Source organism: Pezoporus wallicus, unplaced genomic scaffold (genome assembly GCF_028554395.1).
Source record: "Pezoporus wallicus isolate ANWC-B61680 ecotype Strahan unplaced genomic scaffold, APGP_CSIRO_Pwel_v1 contig_1181, whole genome shotgun sequence".
Taxonomy (NCBI): Eukaryota; Metazoa; Chordata; class Aves; order Psittaciformes; family Psittacidae; genus Pezoporus; species Pezoporus wallicus.
The window spans coordinates 159,225-178,398 of record NW_026641428.1 but is presented as its reverse complement, the minus strand read 5'-3'; the positions used below and the strand labels follow the sequence as shown (position 1 = coordinate 178,398).

General features: G+C 46.3%; 1 protein-coding gene across 7 annotated transcripts in view; it reads right to left on the bottom strand.

The window, feature by feature from the left end:
• CAMK2G (calcium/calmodulin dependent protein kinase II gamma) overlaps positions 1-17,163 on the bottom strand; it is a 95,155-nt gene extending 77,992 nt beyond the window's left edge. For 2 of the 7 annotated variants that reach the window (XM_057423690.1, XM_057423692.1), the window contains exon 1: positions 16,773-17,159. In XM_057423690.1, coding sequence (XP_057279673.1) covers positions 16,773-16,845 — 73 coding nt within the window. In that variant the 5' untranslated portion in view covers positions 16,846-17,159. Of the gene's footprint in view, positions 1-16,772 lie in introns of all 7 variants that reach the window. The other 5 variants (XM_057423694.1, XM_057423693.1, XM_057423689.1 and 2 more) reach the window with 4 other exon arrangements.
• Positions 17,164-19,174: the final 2,011 nt, after the last annotated feature.

Genomic DNA, 19,174 nt, shown 5'->3' with positions numbered 1-19,174 from the left:
GACAAGTACTCTGAAGAGTAGGCTAGGGAAATTGTATTCTCTTTTCATTACCTTGTACTTACTTTGCAGAGATAATCTAACTGGAGACAGATACGAACAACAGTGACAAAAGGAAAGAAGGTATTAAAAATACCTAAAGGGGATTTATAAATGTCACAGTGTGCACCTTTGCCATTGCAGTTTCTACACTCAGTGCTGTGCAAAACTGCCTTTTATTTCCAGAAGTGTATTTTTCAATTTATCAGGTGGACCTGGTAAGGGAAGGAGAGTTCCTGTCCTCTTGTTTTCAGCAGGAATGCACAGCCTGAGCATTGCCTATTGTGTGAAGTATAAAGCAAAACAACCCAATGTGCACATTAAGAGGAAGGGGGGAGCTTGGGCTCTCACAGGCACCAGCAGCTTTCCAGGAACTTCAGGAGTCAAAGGAGGTCAAATTACTGAATCAGCTCAGGCTCACAGCTATAGGTGAGAGTCGTCTTGGTCACAGTTAGCAATGTGAGCATGAAACATGGGAGTTAAGTGTGCTCAGGCTGGACATGCTATCCCTTGCCTAGAAAGGCACAGATAAAGCCAGACTGGGTGTTTTCTCTCTCTGAGAGAATTTCCACCTTAGGTTCTTCCCTACAGCAGATCCCATGGTTTGACCAATGCCAGCACTGCAAAGCAACATGGAGTTTGAATGCATGTGCATGCACCAGTATACAGAAAGGGAAGGAGCAAGCACCCCAGCCATCCATTATGTAGGCATAGTCTTTGGCTTCACATCAGAGATCAACTCAGAACCTGGACAAGAGACCTCCTCTGAGCTTGTTATAGCACTTAGAGCAGAATATTGTCAACCCCTTGAGGAGACATCCCTCCACAGCATCCGCTGCCCCACAAGCTGACCCATCCTTCCCCACAAGCCACAGGCCCCCAGAAACCTTGTTCTTCAGGCTGTTTCAAAAGCTGTTCCCAGTCTTATTCAGCCAAAAGCAACAGGCCAAGTTGAGCACAGTGGATTCAGCCTGAAGCCTTGGTGTCAGTGCAGCCACTGAAAAATGAGCCAACACCATGACTGCATTAGGAGGGTGGAGGATAGGTGTCTACAGAACAACTGACGCAGGCCAAAGCACCATTCAGGCCCCAGTCAAACTCTTCAATAAGCTTTGACATGACACAGGTCAACCCTCACACACAAGCCTGGTATACACCTCCTCTCAGGGCATGCCAGTTCTTCTTGCTGGCAAGAAGAATGTCTCGTCATCTCCCTGGTCATCCTTCCCACAGTGCCAGTGGGATATACAAGACCTCTGCCAACTCCACATTATTCTGTGTCTGCTTTCCCCATCAACTAACATTTCCATTACGAAAAACCAATGAAGAATTTCCAAGAGCCTCTGATCCGAATTTCATTCCCCCTTTTTCTTCCTGCTACAGCCATCAGCTTATTTTGTGCCACTGTGATGGAGGCAAGTCATAGAGGGAACATCCTTTCCGGGTTTGGTGGTAAATAGGTGCAAAGGAAACGTTTCACCACTGAGGTTACCTTCCAAACTGTGTTCTGTGTTAACATCTACAGCCACAGAAGTCAGCACCTACAGTCTGCTGCAATAATCAAGAATCCTACCAACTGGCCATTAAAACTACCCACCAACTCCCCAACTCCACCTGCTTCACTGAGTACTGCAAAGAGTGCAATTTCTTGCTTCTATAAGGCTTCTCTTTTGCTCAGAGTGGGATGAAACACAAGGAAAACCAGTGCTGCAATGGGAGGTACTAGGAACCATTCCTGCAGCAGGGCATTGTAGCTCCCCTCTGAAGCAACATATCCTCCAGTTGACAACAGCAGAAACACAGGCACCTTCCTCCTGACCTGAAGCAATGGAGAACACAGACCACGAACACCAACACGCAGATATAAACGCAGCAAAGGGCAGGAATTCTTTTATCTCGTTTTATCTGCTGTGGTCAGGAGGCGTTAACTGCACCGACCACAGTCCTGACACAGGAAGCAATGTGCTGTAATTGCACTCCCCCAGGAATGGTGAAACTGCCGTGTTGTCCAGCCTCATGGGCCATTTGCTTGAAGGCCTCCACTGGGCTTGTGACGAGCCTAGCACTGGTTTAGTGTAATTTCGAAAGCTTAAAGAGCACCTGCATCACAGGGAAAGGAGGAACTGTGGGATACAAACACAACTAGCAAAAGGAATGATTCCGAAGATGCCGAGCTCCACAGCTTGACTGGTCAAACAACTTCCCCCTCTTGCACTAAGCCAGAGCAAAAATTAACACAGCCCTCTGTCACAGTCTCTTCAGACCCTGTATCCCATACAAAGACAACTGACCTTCAGTTCAGAGTTACTTGCCTAGCCTAACTCCCCATACACAGCCCCCCATCCCACCTGCATCAGAGCCCTCCTCTTCCTCCCCCTGCCCCGCATGCAGCACCTCCCACCTCCTTCCCCTGGTAGCACAGCACATTCCCCTCCCTTTTGCCTCCTGCAGCTCGCACTTTCCTCTGCAGCCCCACATCCTGCAGCACACATTCCCCCAAACCCTCATCCCACAGCAGCATGGCCCCCTGGCTTCCTGCAACTCAGCAGGGAGACATCCCTCCCTTCTTCTGCACACAGGGAGCCCAGCCCAGCTCCCCCATCCCTGATTTCCCATCTGCAATGGTACCATTTATTTTTTTAACTGCATTTTACAAGTAAATCACGTGCTCAGCTGCTAGTTTGGGTGCGGAGCCAAGAAACACTCCAGCGCATGGGGGAAGGGAGATGATGTAGGTTTTGTTTCATGTGACCAGCTTACCAGCAACTTCACCGAGACCAAGAGCCTATCTCCCCACGGCCCCCCTTCCTTCCCCACCAACCCCTTCCCCCAGCCGCTCTCACAGCAGAGATGCAGAGCCCACGCACAAGGGGAGAGGCTGGCATCTCATGTGACTACAGCAACCTTGAAGTCAGCAGAGAGGTGACACCAGCGCTGCACCCCAGATGATTGTCTGAAGGCGTATGTGTGAGGAGCAGATCTTCCCTGTAAAACGGAGATGGGGCGTGGAAAACTGGTGGTGGGAAAACCAAACCCAGTACAGCACTAAAGGTAGGGCAGAGGGGAAGAGCATGCCCTGCTGCTCCACAGGTGGTGTGGTGTTCCTCAAGAGAGCCCCAAGAAATGCTGCCTTCCCAATGACATCTCACGTCCTGACATGGCAACTCAGGAGTCCATCCGCAACTCTGAGCGCTTGGTCTGGGGCAGTGTTACAGACAGCACGCTGCAGCCTCCCATGCAGAGAAAGGCAGAAGCTGTGGGTTTAGGGGCTGCAGAGGCAGGAGGCTACAGTTACAGTGCTAACTTACATACACACCACACACGTAACTACATTGGTTTTGGTTGGAAAGTTGGCGGGGAGGAGAGTGTTTCAGATCTAAGAGGCTGGCTGTAGCACGTGTGTTTAAACAGCATCCCAATGGACTTCCACAGAGAAGGGACAAGCGAGTTTTGAAACACACAGTCTACATTTTAGAGGGGTTCCACACACTTTCTGCAGTGAGGTGAGCAGGACAGCATGCACAGCAGTGTCTCAGCTCACACACAGCTGTGCAATAACATTTTTCTTCGGTGTCCTTTGCAGAGCTCTCTTTAGCTGTCCCCAGACCTGCAGGCCACAAGCAGAGATTTTGGGGAAATAGACATCCCAGTAAATTGCTGGAGAAGACAGATACTTAAATGAGGGGGGAGCAAAGAGAATGCTGTTAGAAAACAAACCCCATAGAAGAACAACTGCTTCCATAGTATCGTTTGTCAGAGAATCATTACGTTCCTAACAAACATTTGCTAAGCAGCCTGAAAACCCCTGAAGCACAAGAGGTTTTTTTTTTCCCCATCTTTAAAGAGATAGAAGAGAAAAGCAGAGGCACTGAAACCAGAGACCACATCAGTGACAAACCTGTGAACAAACTTGGATCTTTGGAATTTGGACCTCTCACTACCACAGTTTTCATCCTTCTGCAGAAAAAGACATGAAGATGCAAACAAGGCAGTTCAAATCAAATGGGTTTTGAGTAGTCTCTCGAAGCAAAAACTGATGGGGCAACATTAGTACTGCTGAGATACCTCTGAGATCTCTCACTTAGGAAGCATGAAATCACACCTCCATGTCATACTAGGACCTAATGGATTTTTATTTTAAGGTTCAGCATTCAGAAATGAAGAAAATAAAAACTAAGATTTTAAAAACCAGCATTTAGCTCAGACAAGAGCACAGCCTGAAAACAGCTTTCTTTACATTGAAGCTCCAGATCTGGCCTATCTGGTGAGCACAACAGCTTGAAAGTAGTCGCCTTGCCCCATCACCATGCCTGCTTTCAGACTGCCAAGGCAAGAGGCACTTGATTTGCATCTTTTCCAAAAAAGCAGCTGCTGTGCTACAGTTTTGATTTATTCTCCGGGTACGCTTATTTCTTGTTTTTGATGAATGTTTAATGCTCCTGGCTAAATCAGTTTAGATCCTGCTTGCCTGGGGGCATTTAGTGCTGCTACATTACTGTAATACTAATTTTAAGACCATCTACAGCATTTTTTTCTCCCCACAAGTCTTTTTGATATTGTTTGGATCTAAATTATGTGGTGCGTTTTGGCACTGAATTCCACAGCACCATACCAAGATGACAGACACTTACCGAATCTCAAGAAATGGCCAGATTCGCTGATCAACAGACAACATACCCAGAGCAGCAGCCTTCACTGATTAAGTCCACCCCATATACTGATCAACAAAGACTTGAGGATGAGGGGTTGAACCTGTAGCTCTCATGTTATCTCAAAGCATGCACATCTGCAAATTGCTGCCTATCTCAAGCAAAAAATGAGAAGGGAAAAGGAGATGTCTCAGAAGGAGAAAGAGAATGCAGTGAAAAAGTTATTAAAGCACTAACACCAATATTTACAAAGCAACCTTCTCTCTTGAGGTTGGGTTTTTATGGGGTGGCAGCTAAGCAGTCAAGCCAACGTGTCTTAAAAATAAACCCTCCTTTTTTATTACAGAACACACAGGTGAGGAGTAGTGGCAGAGAAAGCTGCTCCCATGCCACCCACCAGACAGCCTCAGCTCTGACCTAAAAGGAGCACTTCTGCCCTGCAAATGTTACTTTGACCCACACAAATTGAATTTCAAACTAAAAAGATGGCAATCAGGCTGCAGCACCCCCTGTTAAAAGAGGCTTCCTAACAGCCACCATTCCCAGCAGAAAACACAGGGAAAAAAAGATCTTATGCTTCCTTTTTTGCCATCTCTCTGGTCAGAAGATCCAGCCAGATGAGACTTGGGAGCCTGCTCATCCTATCACCAAAACTGTTATCTCCATTTCAAGGTGAATGATAGCAAAAGTGATCCCTGCCCCTTCCTCGGGCTCTTTCCCCTTCTTCATTTCTCTCAAGCAGCATATCCACATACTGCAGTCCTTCAGCATCGCAGGCAGAGGACAACTTCAGACGTCTGATTACGCTATTCAGTGAAGATATTGCTGCAGCCCTGGCATAGAAATACATCTCACCAGAAAGCTCGGAACATGGGAAAGTAGAAGCACAGCCCTTTAATCTGTGCTCTAGAACAGGTCTCTGCAGCAAAAACAGTTTCCAGGTCCTGTGACCCAGCAGAGGAGGGGGCAGTGGCAGGGGAAGGCGCACTGTTTAGGGCTTAGGGACAGCATGTCTCTCAAGCTGCTTATATCCAACACAGCCGGGATCTGAAGCGACAGCAGCCAGCAGGCAGGAAGGCCTAGAAAGCATGTCCTCCAGTCACTAGTAAATGCAAGCAAAACTGCTTCTGAAAGGAAAACATTAATGGCACTTCTAGCCAGGAACACAGACATGGACAAAGATGACCAAAGAATTGTCCAAAGGGAAGCCAAAGCCACAGAAAAAAGTACGGAGCATGAGGACACAGCACCCACCACGAGCAGCAGCGCAGGGAAGAAGGGATCATGCAAGAACAGAAAGTCCAGATCAGAAATAAGACTTGCTGGCCTTGGTGAAAGGGAGTAAAGGACAGCATAGTGGCTGCCCAAGGCAGGCTGTTCTCATTCATGGGCCATAACCCTCAGCAGCGGCCTGGAGCATTACTAACCATGACATCCAGAAAGTGAGCCTGGTAACCTCTGACAAGTTTACCAGCTGTTGTGATCACGACAAAACTAATCAGTTTTCCATTTTACATTTATTTAAAGACCTTCCTGTACTTTACACTGTTCCCACATTCGCTCTTCCTTCATGCTATGAAATGTGTTTCTGTTCAGCTGGAGCAAAGCCACCAGGCCCTCTAGTCACAATAGCCAACGTGGCGCCTGGAGAGGGCACTCAGCCTAACAACATTAGCCACCATGTAAAAGAGTGACCATGCTGTTGGCTGATCAGCTTAGGAAGTTTCTCCCTCCAGCCCATCTGCTTGTTCTCACCTCCTCAGCCAAGTCCAGTGCCAGATCAGCTGTTTGGGTGGCAGCCCTATGAGCAGACAAGGGGAACAGAGGCAGAAAAGGCAATTTTAAGTCTTCTCTGGAGTCAGCTGAGCTTCCAAGGCAGTTGATAAAATTAACAACCTTAAGAGAAACTGCCCACTGCAAACAGCAACCAAATAAAGCTGCTAGTTCCCAAATGGCTGATGACCAAGCCACAGCTGCGGCGGGGGGAGGAGAGGGGGAGAGCGCACATGAATCCTTGAGTGAGTCACTCGCTCCCTGCATCCCTGCTGGCCTAGATAAACGCTGCTGCCAGGCCATGGTGGGTGCTGCAAACCAACCCTTAAGCCCACAACATCCCTGCTGCTCATCTCCTGGCAGGCACAGAGCCTGCGCTGAACAGCGCACGTACACATGTGCAAGCACAATGGCCATTAGGTCTCTGAGGCTCCCATACAGCTTCAGTGGACTTTCCTGTCTCTTCTTATCCTAGCTCTTCTTTTGGAAGTCCCCACTCGAGAGCTGGGATCTAAGCAGGTGAGGATGCAATATAAAGCTCCCCTTTTAAATGAGGAAAAGACTGAAAAAAATGGGAAAGCAAATAGATACTAAAATAAATACAGTGATACTAAAATAAATATCTACTGTGTAGATAGGAAATTGCTCCTTGTCTCTTTACTGGCATTAGCTGGTTTATACTACTGACTGCTTCCTTGTACCATCCAAGCAACGAGTTCTGATAGATCACATCAGGACTGCCTTACCTCAATGCTGAAGTTTAGAAGACAGCAGGCATCAGAATTAAGAACAAATCATATGATGTCTAAATCACGTTTGTAAGGTCTCCCCTAAATAAGCAACAAGGCTAGGGAACTGGTTTAGAACACTCCAGCTAGTTAGATCTCTCACACAAAATAAAGCTTCAAATGCTGTAATACTGACACACCACAACTGCAAATCCCAGAGGAAAGTCATTCAGTGTTTTAAGAATGGAGGGTTTTAAGCAAGTCCTGTAATACCTAATCCAGTTCCTATGGAACACTACTAAAGTTTTAACTATTCTCACCCACTGAGTTTGTGACATTTCTTTCCCCCAGTTTCATAACTGTACAAACATGCCAGAAGGAATAGGGAAAGAAAAGGAAAAGAACCTTGAAGGAACAGAGAGTCTCCATTTTCCTCATCTGCAGTGTTGGCATCCATGCTGGATGCTGAGGATTTCAGCAACAGAAGCTGGCTAGCTGAAATTCAGACTAAGAATAAAGGGTGAGGCCACAAACTCTTAAGTTTCAGGCTGATGATACTAAATTTTGCAGTTTATAAATTCCATTTTCTATGTCACACAAGTCAAAAACTTCCTCCAAAACTCTTGGTTGTGAAATGACAAAACACACAGGACCCTGGGTAAAACATAGCTGTTCTCACAGTTACAACTGCCCGAGATAGTGCTGGCTTCTCCTCCAAACCATTCTCATAACCAGTGCAGGGAATGCAAAGAAATAAAAAAACAGCTTATCCTCTGTCTAATCCATCTATTCTTTTGGCCTGAAGACACTTCACAGTGGTTTTTCCACTCCTTACCAAAAAGCCCAGTCATTTAAGATGCAACTGCAAAGCTTCCTTATCTCTATTTTTTAAGACACAAGATGAAAGAATTACAGTGTTGTCACACATGGCTAAAAGCACAGAAGAGACAGCAGCACAAGGCTGCATAAGACCTCTTATGCTTGGTCCCAACCAAGAGTATGGCAACAGCAAACCCTATCAAGTGTATGTACATGCAATAGCTTTGTAAAGGGTCACTGATATAAATACATATTGAGGAAAGGTCAACAACTTAAACGACTGGTGCAGACTTTCTGCAGCCCCCTAGACAGGCAGGATTGCTTGAATGCTTTGATGCCAGGTTTCCCTGAGGGAACTGCAGCCAAAACAAGCATATCTGAACTCTTTTACTGCAATACTAACAAGTGAAGAGGAAAGACATGATCATTTCTGCAGCTTTCAGACCAACACAGCTCACACTGAGAACCAGAGCAAGAGAATGAGAGAAACAGAGAGGTCAAGACATGAAGTGCTGCCTACCCTACCCTAAGAGAGGCAAAGCAAATTGATGATGCTGGTCACGAGAGTACACTGTCCAGTCTCCAACTGGGTACTGAAGCCCACTGATTCTCCTGAAGCACCCAATGCTGCTACCTCTTCCAAGCGACCACCTGGCTAGTAATGCCCACATGATAAAAATCAGGCCAGCCCAAGACATGATGTGTTCATGAGGCCTTCAAAGTCTCCTGAAAACACAAAGATATCCCACCTTAAAAAGGCCTGTCTCCCACCCAGCTCTGGGAAAGGTATCCTAAAACACAGCAAACCCCTGTTGTAAAAGAAAAGTGGTCTAGGGACTAAATGAACTATGGAGAGCCAGAGGAAAACAGCTTCCCATTCTACTGTGCTCCACAGTATCACACAGAAACACAGCAATGGACAAATCAACCAGTGGACCTGGAGACCTGGGAAGACTTCTTTACTTCCTTCTCTCAGTCAACTTGGTCCATTCAATACCACTTTAGTGTAATCTCTGCTTAACTTCCCTGAGCATCTGGCTCCTGAGCACAGAAGATAGGTCACGTGCCCCAGTGTTTATACATCTGTGCTAGAGGCAGATTTATATCAGCTGGCTCAGGTCCTGCTTGTGTAATCGATCATAGGTGTCATAGTTGTTAAGTGGCATTTCTTTAGCCAAACTCTGGGTCCTGGGGCAAAAGATTCCTCACCGAGCTGTCACAGAGCTCAAGAACTCAGAAATAAAAGGTCTTTTGGAGGGGGAATTCACTAGGATTGTTCAGCCTGTCTGGAAGAGAGCGGGGATCTACATTCTTTGGAGAAAAACATTTTTGGGAGAAACATCTCAATGCTGTTCTGCTACCAGCAATTATGCTATGTTTTAAACAGCAAATATATTTCCTTTTAGTGACCAGACTTTGATTTAGTGTCTGATTCCAGCACAGATTTCTTGCCTTTGAAGTCCAAATTTCCCTCTTACATTCCTCCCGTCTCACCCTACTTGTGGACTACTTCCTTACCTCATATTTTAACCTATTTGTGCTTTTAAATAAAACAATTTTTCATTCTGAAACATAAACAATAAACTGAAAAGGTTTATACAAGAAAATGCGTACTTTGGCTCTTTACAGTAAAGTCAGCAAGTAACTTCGTATAAATCTTAATTCAGAAGGTACCCACAAGACAGCTGAGGGTCAATGCTGATGACCTGAGGAAGTCAGGCAGACACATGGCACTTTGTTATCTCCACTTCTGTAAGCACCCGGGAGACCTGCGAGTGCGAGTGTAGGCAAAAGCAGGCAGCCACCCTGCCACAGGAGTAGCAAGTAAGGCCAGCTATAAGCTGGATATAAAAAGGGGGTAGAGAAAGGCTGCAGAGAAGACCTGGTGTCATATCAGGACAGGCAGGGACTGAAGAGAATAAGTCATGACCTGGCTGTGGGGAAGGGCAGGATGAGAGCTGCAGAGCAAAAGAGAGAAAACGAGGTGCCCTCCTGCCAGTCACAGAACTAAAAAATAATCTAAAGGTAAAAATAGACGATTTATTGATAGCTCTCTTGTAACATTGCAGACACACGTAAACTACTGCTCTAGCAGCCATAGAAATGCCAGATGAATGCAACAGACGCTCATCCACACAGAGAGAGAGAGGGAAAAAGATGCACATGATGGCATCCTCCAAAGAGAACACACCTAGTACTGCTCTCCTTTGCTCCCTCCAGGAGGTTCACAAGGCATAGCTGGAAGCACAGTATTTGATGGCAGTAAGACACCCTTTCTGCCCTTGCTTCCTTGAAAATAGCTGTATATTTGAGGTGCAAAACAAACTGACCAAACTTACAAGCAGTTTCCTAGATTTTGTTTCCGAAAAGGTCAATGTGACAAGCTCCGACAGGCTTTAATAGAATCTGCTTGACAAATCCAAGACAGCACTCATGCATTCTTGTTCAAGCCCCTACAGACCTGTCTCTCATGATGATTAACCTTTGGGACCAAAGAAACAATTTAGAGAGGCTCAGAGAACTTCTGTGTTACAATTTTTGTTCGATGTACAATTTCCACCTAGAACTACGCTTCCTAATGAATTACACATCCTATACTTTAATAACACACTTACCAAACATATATGAGTAGTATGTCCATGTACATCTTGGTATTGTTTCTGGTTCTTCTGGGTAGCTCGTTAGAGTACAGTGTGTATCTGCGAAGGCCAGACAGCACGGCACTAGAACAATAAGCTTTCTCCAAGAGCTTTTAGCAAGCCCACAAGCTTCCTGACTTGGAGGCTGGAAGCTGTCTGTTGGTAGAGTGCCAAAGAAAAAATGAGATGCCCCTTTGCAGGGACCAGACACACAACAAAGAACAAGCATCTGGGCAGCATCCAAATGTACAAAGGACTAAAGGCATGCTGTCAAAGGGCTTGTCAAAAAAGTTTAAGCGAGATTTGATTCTCCTGCATTGTGGGCAAGACACAGGTTCTAGTCTGAGAAGCAGAGATCAACAGATGAACAGAAAATGACTTTAGGAGTGCACTGTGACCCTAACAGAAGTGAATACACAAATTACCACCTGGAATTAAGCTTCACATAAGGAAAAGGGGCAATGAGCTGCCCTTTGTAAAAGCCCTGCACCCCCTGCTATGCCACTGATTAGACTGACATAAAACAAGAGGAAGGAGATCCCACCAGCAGCCTTGCTCTGAGCAGCTACTTTTATTTTAGCAAGACAGGAGGAGAAGGGGGGAAAAAGGAAAACAAAAGCCTCCATTAGTCACCGATAGGATAAGTTATATTTACAGCGAGTGCATTAGTCATCCACTGGTTTTATTCCAGAGGGAGCAGAGGAGGGCTCTTGTCTTCCCGGCTTCCATGGGTGACAAGGCCTCTGTGCCTGAAAGCACAGCCCGTGCACACTTCATTCCGGAAAGCACTCTTGAGGGCACGAGGTCCCCACATCCCTTCACCAAGGCACTGCCTCCTGCCCTCTGACAGAGACCAGCTAGGAGGATGAAGGTGGAAAACAGATCCTTCCAATTAGTATTTGCCTACACTGCTGCTCAGGGCTCAGTCTATTAAACACACATCAAAACAGCACTGCCAGCTCTGGTGGGAGGAAGACACGGGAAAATACTGAGGCTGCAGCTTCTCTAGTAGCTGTCACTGCTCACATGAAACCTCATCAACAAAGGGACATAAGAGTGCAAGGCAAGCAATTCAGAGGTATTGCAAAGACAGCCACTCCTCTTTCCCTCCCTGAAGTCACAGCACGCTGCACAGAAAGCCTAAAGTACACAGAGACCCTTCCCATAACCAGTTGCAAGTGTCTGGACTATCACACACTTCTGCACAGCTTCTATGCATGCCCCAGCTCTCTGAGTGCACCTTATCCCCAGGCAGTCAGACAGGAATTGTCTCTTCCTGCACACCTCCTTCTTGTGTGTTGTCTGCAGCCATCAGGAAAGGCTGTGGCAAGCAGGACCTGGCCCTTGGTATGAAGAGAGCACAGAGGAAACACAGTGGCTATGTTTCTACAGGCACCTCCAGAGAGGTTCACATCCTAAGGAGCTGAAGGGTCAGGCAGGCTGGTAAATGAAAGACCTGTGACAGAATAAGTGCTGTCCCTTCAAATGCTGAGCTGTTACCAACTCCTTAAGAGCTGCTGAGCTGCAGGGAACCTGCCTCCAGTTCATCTGGGAAGCTCTTGAACCCCATGGAAGAGGGCGGCCAGCTTAGTGCATGTTTTAGTGCTGCTGATCTACAAATCTATTCATTCCTGTTCAGTGAAACAAATCAAAATCAAACCTGTAACCACATTCATGTCTGCCCTGCTAAAAGTGATTTTGCTACTTCCTCCCCCACCCAGCCACTCATTCATCTCCACACAAAATAGCAAAGGGATTATGCAGATGTTGCTTTGCTATCCTGACCTTCTTAATCCATGTCCACATGCCATCAGTGATGCTGTGCATTCACCATCCCACCATCCGTACGTCAGAGGCTAACTCCCTTCTGGCTGCACCCTCATTCATAAGCTGGGTATTAGTTCTCATCTCCTGCTACACAGCTTTACAGGAGCAGGAACAGGAACTACCACCCTCCCTGCACAAATGGGAAGCAAGGTCCAGAGCACAAGATGTTAGTTGCAAACCACAACTGAAAAGGAGAAGGACAACACAGGCAGCCTACCCAGAGTTGTATCCAACTGAGGGACATCAGAAACAAAGAAAACTGAATGCTGAGAGAGGAGGTACACAGTGGGGACAGTGCAGAACATCTGTGGATGCGTGTGGAGAAAAGGTGGAGAGGGAACTGCGTCATGAGGGACAGGATTTCACTCTAGTGTCTAGCAGAAGCAGCAGCTCAAATGGAGCTGAGGCTACTGCAAAGGAACCACAGAAGGTGGCTAGGCCATCAGTTGGCAAGTACAAGTATGCTGTTTTCTACTCCTGGCTGAAGGCCTATGTCTAATCCAGAAAGTGACACTGCACAAGTCCTGCAGAACAGGTCAGCAAGGATTTTCAGTCATCACTTGACCACATTATGGACACAGTAAAGTCACATCCTATCCAGCGAGGATAAATTACCTTTGCTGTCCAACACCCAGCTTCAGAGAGCCCAAGAAGAGAATGATGTTAAGGACAGCCTAGGATAAATCCATGGTGATGTCCAGAGCAAGGGAACAAACACCCTTATGATTTAGAACAGCTCGATAGATGTACAGCTGGGGAGGTTCCAGGTGAACAGGAGGAATGACTCTGAAACTTGCTCAGCAAACTGTAAGAGGCATATAGCAGACAAAGGACCAGGTGGTAGGGGAAGGGCTCTGGCAGAGCCAAAAGGATAACTTTTGCATGGCCATCACTGCAGTGATCACAGCTAGCACCATTGGTGAGCCTTGTGTCAAAACACAAGCACCAGCAAAATGCAGCTATCAAAACCTGTCCCCTATCACCCAAAAGACACAGGGAAGCAGCAGGTATCTGTTATTTTGATTCCAAGAATCAGACCAGAGATCATCTCAGGCTCAGCCCTATTGTCCCCGCAGTCCTCCCTGATCTTCTGCAGTGCTTCAGGCATCTGCCCTGGGGAGCTGCAGGACTGATACATCCACAGGGCAGAGCAGGGTCACCTTCTCATGTACAATTTTCTCTGGAGCTTTGGAGGGGAAATTAAAAAAAAAAAAAAAAAAAAAATTACAAAAATCAAGGCTTCTTCAAACCAAAATTCCTCAAACAAACCTCAGCTCAACTGCTGGGACTTACAAACCAACACAGCTAGCAGCTCCCAGAGCTTTTCAGGGTATGTGGCTGGAGTTAGCAATGCACCTGCCACAGCTGCATTTCCATTTCTTTGTCTAGAAAAGTGTGTGGAGGAACAAAGCAAAACACACTGGAGCACACATGGATTACAGGGCTTTTTGGTCACTTTCCTAGGTCTTAGATGCCTTTTTCACATTCAGAAGCCATGAAGGTCATGGTAGTTCCCCATGCACACCACAGCCACAGTACTTCCTTGACCTCTGGGGCATTAAAAACACCAGCGCCCCTAACACACCGCAGTTAGCAAAGATGCAGGCTATCAAGACCCCAGGCTTTCCACTGCCCTCTCTGCCGTTCTGCCCTGAACGGACAGAGGGATGGACAGACTGAGGGATGGGTGGCTCTCACCAGCATCTTCCATCCATCTGCTCCTCAGCTTGACTGAGAGGGGACACAAATCACCCTTCCTAGGATCTGATGATGACAATCCAGCACTGTAGAAAAGCCACTGCCTATAAGGACTCAAATGGTCACGCTGTTTTTTCTCCATAGGGTTAGGGGCTGGAAATGTTCCAGGAGGATGGGCTTTAGTGAACAAGCCCCTGTGCAAGGGGATACCATAAGCAGCTGTTCTCTGCAAAGCCAAGACCTTTGCTTCAGAAGTGCAGCAGCAGAGTAAGAACTGGAGTAAAACCGAAGTGAGAAGCAAACTGTATAACAATTTCCTCTGGAGCTGGCACTCACAAGCAGGAGACAGACACCTAGCTTCTGATACTGTTCCTGCTGGGCGCCTTCTGTCCTTCCAAAAGAGCCTCAAAGCTTTATGGAGAGGTCTCCTCTGCAATCAAAGGTTTAATCGCAGCATGAACAGACATATAAGTTAGCACTATACTGACTAGCAGGAGTAGTAATAACGGGATTCATGGACTTTAATGCAAATAGTACAGGCCTGCTGGGGACCTACATATGTGCCTAAGTTGCTAGCCCCCACTGAAATCCACATCACTGTGACTTCAATGCTATTATCCTTACATTACTGAGAATAAAGTTAGTGAACTATGCCCTTCATGCTGCAATCACACTTTCTGCTACACTGCCAGCAGACGCTGGCAGACCAAGCTCTCCCTTCATCAGCTTCAGATACTCAGTACTTGTATATAAACTAGAAGCAGGATAAAAGGAAGAGAGAAAGAAGAGGGAAAAAATAGACACACAGTGAGATAATTCTAATTATGCTTTGTTTGTTCAGTCCTGAGCACTTTCCCACTCAAATACTGCACACATCCAGTGACAAGTTCTATAGTAACAACAACAGTAACAGATATCAAAAAGGAGAGACACATGAAGAGCAGCTCTGGTAACTCACAGCACATGTGGGTGAAGTGATTACACTTCAGATCTCACAACTCCGCTGCCCACAGCCAATTCCACTTTCAGTACAGTGAGCAAGATGTGTCAAGTACCAATCTCCAGCTCGATGAGTGCCGAGATTTACAAACACACACACAGTAACTCCAATTACAGTGGTCTCTAAGCACAAGCTACCAGCATTCACAGGTGCTTTTTGGTCACAGGTGCTCTCCTCCACTAGCTCTGCATTTCAAAACTAGCACTAGAGAGAAGGAAACAAACAGCAGTCAGCTTTGCATAAGTTTTAGAGCCTCCAGAGAAGATCCAGGTTAGTTTACTCATTCACAGGACTAACGCGTTCCCACAGGGCTGGTCCCTGACATCAGCATGCTGGCAGCACAACCTCCACATTGAAAACTGGTCACCTCCTTCAGCTGCCTTTTTGTATCACATCACCTACCAGATGAGACCATACTGGTAGTTACTTTGCTCAACTTACGACTCAACTCTCTACTTAAGTATGCTTTCCCTAGGTTGAGCTTATATTCTCTCAGATCTGGCAGTCAGAAGTGCTTTCAAACTGTACCAGAGAAAAGATTGCTAAGAAAAACAAGAGGTCTCAAACAGCCAGGACTTCATCCTTTCCCCTCCAAATAGCAGATACCAGAAAGAAAAGATGTTTTCAGAAACCTCTTTCTGAATTTTGCAAAGACTGGGCCACCCTCAAAGACATATGTGAGGGAACAAAACTGAGGGCACAGAACTGAAAAAGGCCATGGACCAGGAAGGTCAAAATTACACCAGCTGAGCCATAGTCAACAGGACTGAACTCCATCCGAGTTAAGCATGCGATGGCTGTATCACCAGCATGCAGCCAGGAGCACAGGAGCCTGACCCTTACTCAAATTACGAGCTATGCCTGGCTACCTGAGGCCACTGAGCCAAGGAAACCGAGAAGCAGATCAGCCACAGTGCTACCAGTTTTGGACATGTGTTTTGGGACTCGTGGAACAAGGTCCGTGAGGGCTCAGGTGTACTGCTGCTGGAAGAAGAGCAAGTCCCCACCAATTGACTGCCTCCTTCATTTGTCTTCCAAAAGCAAAATGCTCAAAATACATAATTTTAAAACCACAAAAGTAAGGAACAGCTGAAAGCCTTACTTCCCTCCACATTCACATGGTGTAAGTCTGTGCCTAAGACTCCTTGAAGCTGGAGATGCATATGTCAACAGAAAAAGCACAGAAAACAAGAGCTGGAACCTGGGGATCTGCAAACTAGCTCATTTTACAGGACTAGAGGCAGGTGGGAAAGAGGGCATGAGAAGGAAGGGGAAGAAGAAAACACCCTATTCAGTCTGTACCAGTACTGGGCAAAGAAATACTCATCACTACTCCCATACCCACTACTTTGCCATGAGAGGAAAGCAAGTAAAAAAGGAGTGTAAGAATGAACTTAAGAGTTATTAGAGTCCTACTATGTAGCTGCGAGAGACCAGTGACCTCGCCCAAGAATTCAACAGGATACTTTAAAAGCTCAAAGGGGACAGACTTTCTGAATTGCAACAGAAAGTTTATACAAAAGAATCCTTTTAGTTTGTTTCAGGACTTGTCCTGAGGGAAGGGAGGGAAAGGGAGGGAAAGGCAGCACTGCTGTCACAGGACCTGAGGAAGGAACGGATGGTCTCTGCAAAGGCCTGGGGGCAAAGGTGATGGGGTAGAAAGTAACAGCCTTCATCTCTTCATCAGCTTGCCTTCATTGCAGACAAAGCACGCTGCCCTGCCTGCCCATGCAAACCCATGTGTACAGAGGGCATGTACCTCCCAGCTCCAGTGGTTAATAGTGAAAAGGTTTGAATGATATCCCATCAAGGTACAGAGGGAACACCGTTCTGCCCGATGATCCAGGAAAAGCTACATCTCGAGATGCACAAAGGCACAGAGGCAGCAGCTGAGGGGGACGGCCTAGGGAGATTAACATGTTTATCTCCTCGCTTAAGTCTCTTACTGGCCAATGGTTTCAGCCTGATAGCAGCAACAGGACTAAAAATAAGAACTCGGGCATTACCAGTGACTCACCGTGTGGGCAATGACACTGCGAGGGATCACAGAGAAACCTGTTCCCACTCCTGGAGCCTAGCTCTCAAATTGTAGGAAATGACTTCCCAAAGAGCCAGGGGAGACACTGCATAGGGATCTCTTCAGTCAAGTGATCTCAAGACTGTGTGACATTTTCTTCAACTGGGAAAATAGAGAATCAGACCAATCCCAGACCCCAAATTTTGGGTTAAGTACCTGCATCTCAGAGTGAAACCAAGCTTGAGGGAACAGATAATGCCATCAGATCACATCCACACTTCCAGAATGCTAAGATTCCCCACTAGAGGCAATGCTAACCACTGCCAGTCTTGGTTTCTGTCCAGATCACATCTACCAGTAAACATGTTTCATAAGGATAGCAATTTCTACATGTTGCATTAGAAGAGTTCTTTCAGCAAGGACAAGCACACATCAGCAAAGCCAGAACCACAGCAAGAGAGTTTAGCTGAAGAACCTCCCACTTTGTCCAAAAAGCCCATATACCCTTCAGATGGTATTTTAGTAATTCAGAAGCATACAGATGCAGTGGCATCACCAATTCCTTAGCTAAGCTACTGGAATTGAGGATTGCAGTGGTACAGCTGTATAAGTTAAAGGTCCCACAATAGCACTGACTCCCTCCGCACACCTTCTTCCCTGACAGGCTGAAGCTAAGATAGAGACGCACTTTTTTAGTATCTCTAGGAAAAGAGAGATCACTCTTCTGGCACTGTCTGTGGTGCAGATTTGTCCAACAGCAGGAACGGGACGTGCCTCTGTTGTAACACTGGCAGTCACTGCAGTCCTGTCCTTCCCCTGCCTGTTTCCTAATAGCCCTGCATCCTCCTTGCATCTGATGCTGGCACAAGCATTTGTGTAGCAGCGCACTGAACTGGATAGCTGAACTGATCCATCATTAACCTGGTTCACCATGGTACTATATAAAGAATCTGTGCTGGTGCAAGGAGGAAGCAAATGGTCAGAAGAAAGGCTGCCTTTTTCAGCAGCAGTACATGGCTCACACTGGCTGCAACTGCTCATGGTGCTACAGAATACAATTCCACTACCTCCAAGAATTAGTGCCCACAAGTGGCTTATGTCAGACCATATAATATCCTAGTCTTCTGACTGAATTAGTCTACCCTTAATTTCTGATCCCTCATCAGAGAAAACTGTTCATCAGAGCTCCTCCAATATTCTCCCCTCATAACTCGTGGCACTCGTGAGAGGTCATCATTTTTATAAGTACAGAATGAAGATCCATCTTGACCATGCCCTCATCACATATTAAAGAAAAATACTCAGTTCTGCAGATTAAAAAAGTACAGTGAAAATAAAGCACTTTATTTGAAAATCACAAGGAGTCAGCAGTACAGCCAGGACTTGTGGAGCCCTACGTCCTGCACCTAAATGAAAGAAGAAAAACCCCAGCCATGTAATACCAGGATATCGCATGAGATCTGGATTATAGCAAGGCAAATATGACATTGCCAGCACTGCCTTAGAGATGGGCTGGTCAGCAGCTAGTGGAACACCCTGATTTCCTAAAGAAGCAATTATGCAGTTGCATGCTTACAGTCAGAACCAAGCACCTTGACAATGAGAACAGACAGTGCCTGAAACATCTGTTGCTCCCATTCACTTAATAGACTGGGGACCTTGCGAAGAGCTACATCTCATCCTGTGTTTGTGAGAATACAGAGCAATTCTCTCTCGAGCTCTAGCTGGTCAGGAAACCAGCAGGCCAGAGTAATGAAGAATTTACATGATCTTAAGTTAAAACTGGAGTCTGTTAAAGCTCCCAGTTTGCCCTACAAGGACAGAATAGAGACCACACATCAAGAATTATTCAAATATGAGAATGATAGGACACTTGACTAGGTGACTAAAAGAAAGGGAAGCTTTAAGGGGAAAATAATTAAGCCATGTATCTAGAAAAGCACATCACTGACTGCTTATGGGAGAAACTTTTCTGTACTGCAGCATAT